Consider the following 2,500-nt stretch of genomic DNA (forward strand, 5'->3'; position numbering starts at 1 on the left):
ACACAACACCCCACACCACACCACACCGCCATCCCCTCCCCCTCCCCCCCCCTACACATACACCAAATACTCACTGGTTGCCCATGCTCATGTAGAACTGCTCAAAGTCCCAGATACTCATGATACCACACACAACACCCCACACTACAAAACACCCTAACCCCCCGCCCCTCTACACCACGACCTCCCCACCCACCCCCACACTACAAAACACCCTACTTACCCCTCCCCCCTCCCCCCCCCCCAACACACACACACACACACACTAAACACTCACTGGTTGCCCATGCACATGTAGAACTGCTCAAACTCTTAGATGTTCACGATTACCACACAACACCCCACACCACACCACACCGCCATCCCCTCCCCCTCCCCCCCGCTACACCACACCACACACTCACTGGTTGCCCATGCACATGTAGAACTGCTCAAACTCCCAGATGCTCATGATACCACACACAACACCCCGCACTACAAAACACCCTAACCCCCCGCCCCTCTATACCACAACCTCCCCACCCACCCCCACACTACAAAACACCCTACTTACCCATCCACCTCCGCCCCACGCCTCCCCCCCCACCACACACACACCAAATACTCACTGGTTGCCCATGCTCATGTAGAACTACTCAAAGTCCCAGATACTCATGATACCACACACACAACACCCCGCACTACAAAACACCCTAACCCCCCGCCCCTCCACACCACAACCTCCCCATCCACCCCCCCCCCCCCCACACACACACCACACACTCACTGGTTGCCCATGCACATGTAGAACTGCTCAAACTCTTAGATGCTCACGATTACCACACAACACCCCACACCACACCACACCGCCATCCCCTCCCCCTCCCCCCCGCTACACCACACCACACACTCACTGGTTGCCCATGCACATGTAGAACTGCTCAAACTCCCAGATGCTCATGATACCACACACAACACCCCGCACTACAAAACACCCTAACCCCCCGCCCCTCTACACCACAACCTCCCCACCCACCCCCACACTACAAAACACCCTACTTACCCATCCACCTCCGCCCCACGCCTCCCCCCCCACCACACACACACCAAATACTCACTGGTTGCCCATGCTCATGTAGAACTACTCAAAGTCCCAGATACTCATGATACCACACACAACACCCCGCACTACAAAACACCCTAACCCCCCCGCCCCTCTACACCACAACCTCCCCACCCACCCCCACACTACAAAACACCCTACTTACCCATCCACCCCCGCCCCACGCCTCCCCCCCCACCACACACACACCAAATACTCACTGGTTGCCCATGCTCATGTAGAACTACTCAAAGTCCCAGATACTCATGATACCACACACAACACCCCGCACTACAAAACACCCTAACCCCCCGCCCCTCCACACCACAACCTCCCCATCCACCCCCCCCCCACACACACACACCACACACTCACTGGTTGCCCATGCTCATGTAGAACTGCTCAAACTCCCAGATGCTCATGATACCACACACAACACCCCACACTACAAAACACCCTAACCCCCCGCCGCTCCACACCACAACCTCCCCACCCACCCCCACACACACCACACATTCACTGGTTGCCCATGCTCATGTAGAACTGCTCTAACTCCTAGAAGCTCACGATTACACAGCACCCCACACCACACCACACCGCCATCCACACCCGTACCCCCTCCTCCCACACACCAAACACTCACTGGTTGCCCATGCTCATGTAGAACTGCTCTAACTCCTAGATGTTCACGATTACCACACACAACACCCCACACTACAAAACACCCAAATTCCCCGCCCCTTCACACCACAACCTCCCCCCCCCCCCCACACCACACACTCACTGGTTGCCCATGCTCATGTAGAACTGCTCAAAGTCCCAGATGCTCATGATACTACACACAACACCCCGCACTACAAAACACCCTAACCCCCCGCCCCTTCACGCCACAACCTCCCCACCCACCCCCACACTACAAAACACCCTACTTACCCATCCCCCCTCCCCCCCCAACACACACACACACACACACACACACACTAAACACTCACTGGTTGCCCATGCACATGTAGAACTACTCAAACTCCCAGATACTCATGATACCACACACAACACCCCGCTCTACAAAACACCCTACCTACCCCCCCCCCCGCCCCCTCCCCCGCCCCCCCCCCCACACACACACACCAAACACTCACTGGTTGCCCATGCACATGTAGAACTGCTCAAACTCCCAGATGCTCATGATGCCGTTGTGATCCTTGTCGAAGGTCTCGAACATCACCCCGGCCTGGTCGTCATCCAGACCAAACTCTGCCTTCAGCATCTCTATGGCGTCAGGCTTGTTCAGGTTTCGTACCTTGTTCTCCACATAGCGATCGAAGAGCTCCAGAACTTCTTTGCTGTTTTGACAGGAATGGTGGGCCATAGTTAATACATTATATATTTATTGTAAAAGAAATAGAGAGAAAGAGAGAG

General features: G+C 55.6%; 1 protein-coding gene and 1 long non-coding RNA gene across 2 annotated transcripts in view; one reads left to right on the top strand and one right to left on the bottom strand.

Moving 5' to 3' along the window:
* LOC143276458 (uncharacterized) overlaps positions 1-2,500 on the top strand; it is a 471,243-nt gene that overhangs the window by 266,541 nt on the left and 202,202 nt on the right. The window lies entirely within an intron of this gene.
* LOC143276588 (uncharacterized) overlaps positions 1-2,500 on the bottom strand; it is a 16,715-nt gene that overhangs the window by 1,754 nt on the left and 12,461 nt on the right. The window contains exon 3 of the mRNA XM_076581189.1: positions 2,221-2,424. Coding sequence (XP_076437304.1) covers positions 2,221-2,424 — 204 coding nt within the window. The remainder of the gene's footprint in view (positions 1-2,220; positions 2,425-2,500) is intronic.

Source organism: Babylonia areolata, chromosome 32 (assembly GCF_041734735.1).
Source record: "Babylonia areolata isolate BAREFJ2019XMU chromosome 32, ASM4173473v1, whole genome shotgun sequence".
NCBI classification, from domain to species: domain Eukaryota; kingdom Metazoa; phylum Mollusca; class Gastropoda; order Neogastropoda; family Buccinidae; genus Babylonia; species Babylonia areolata.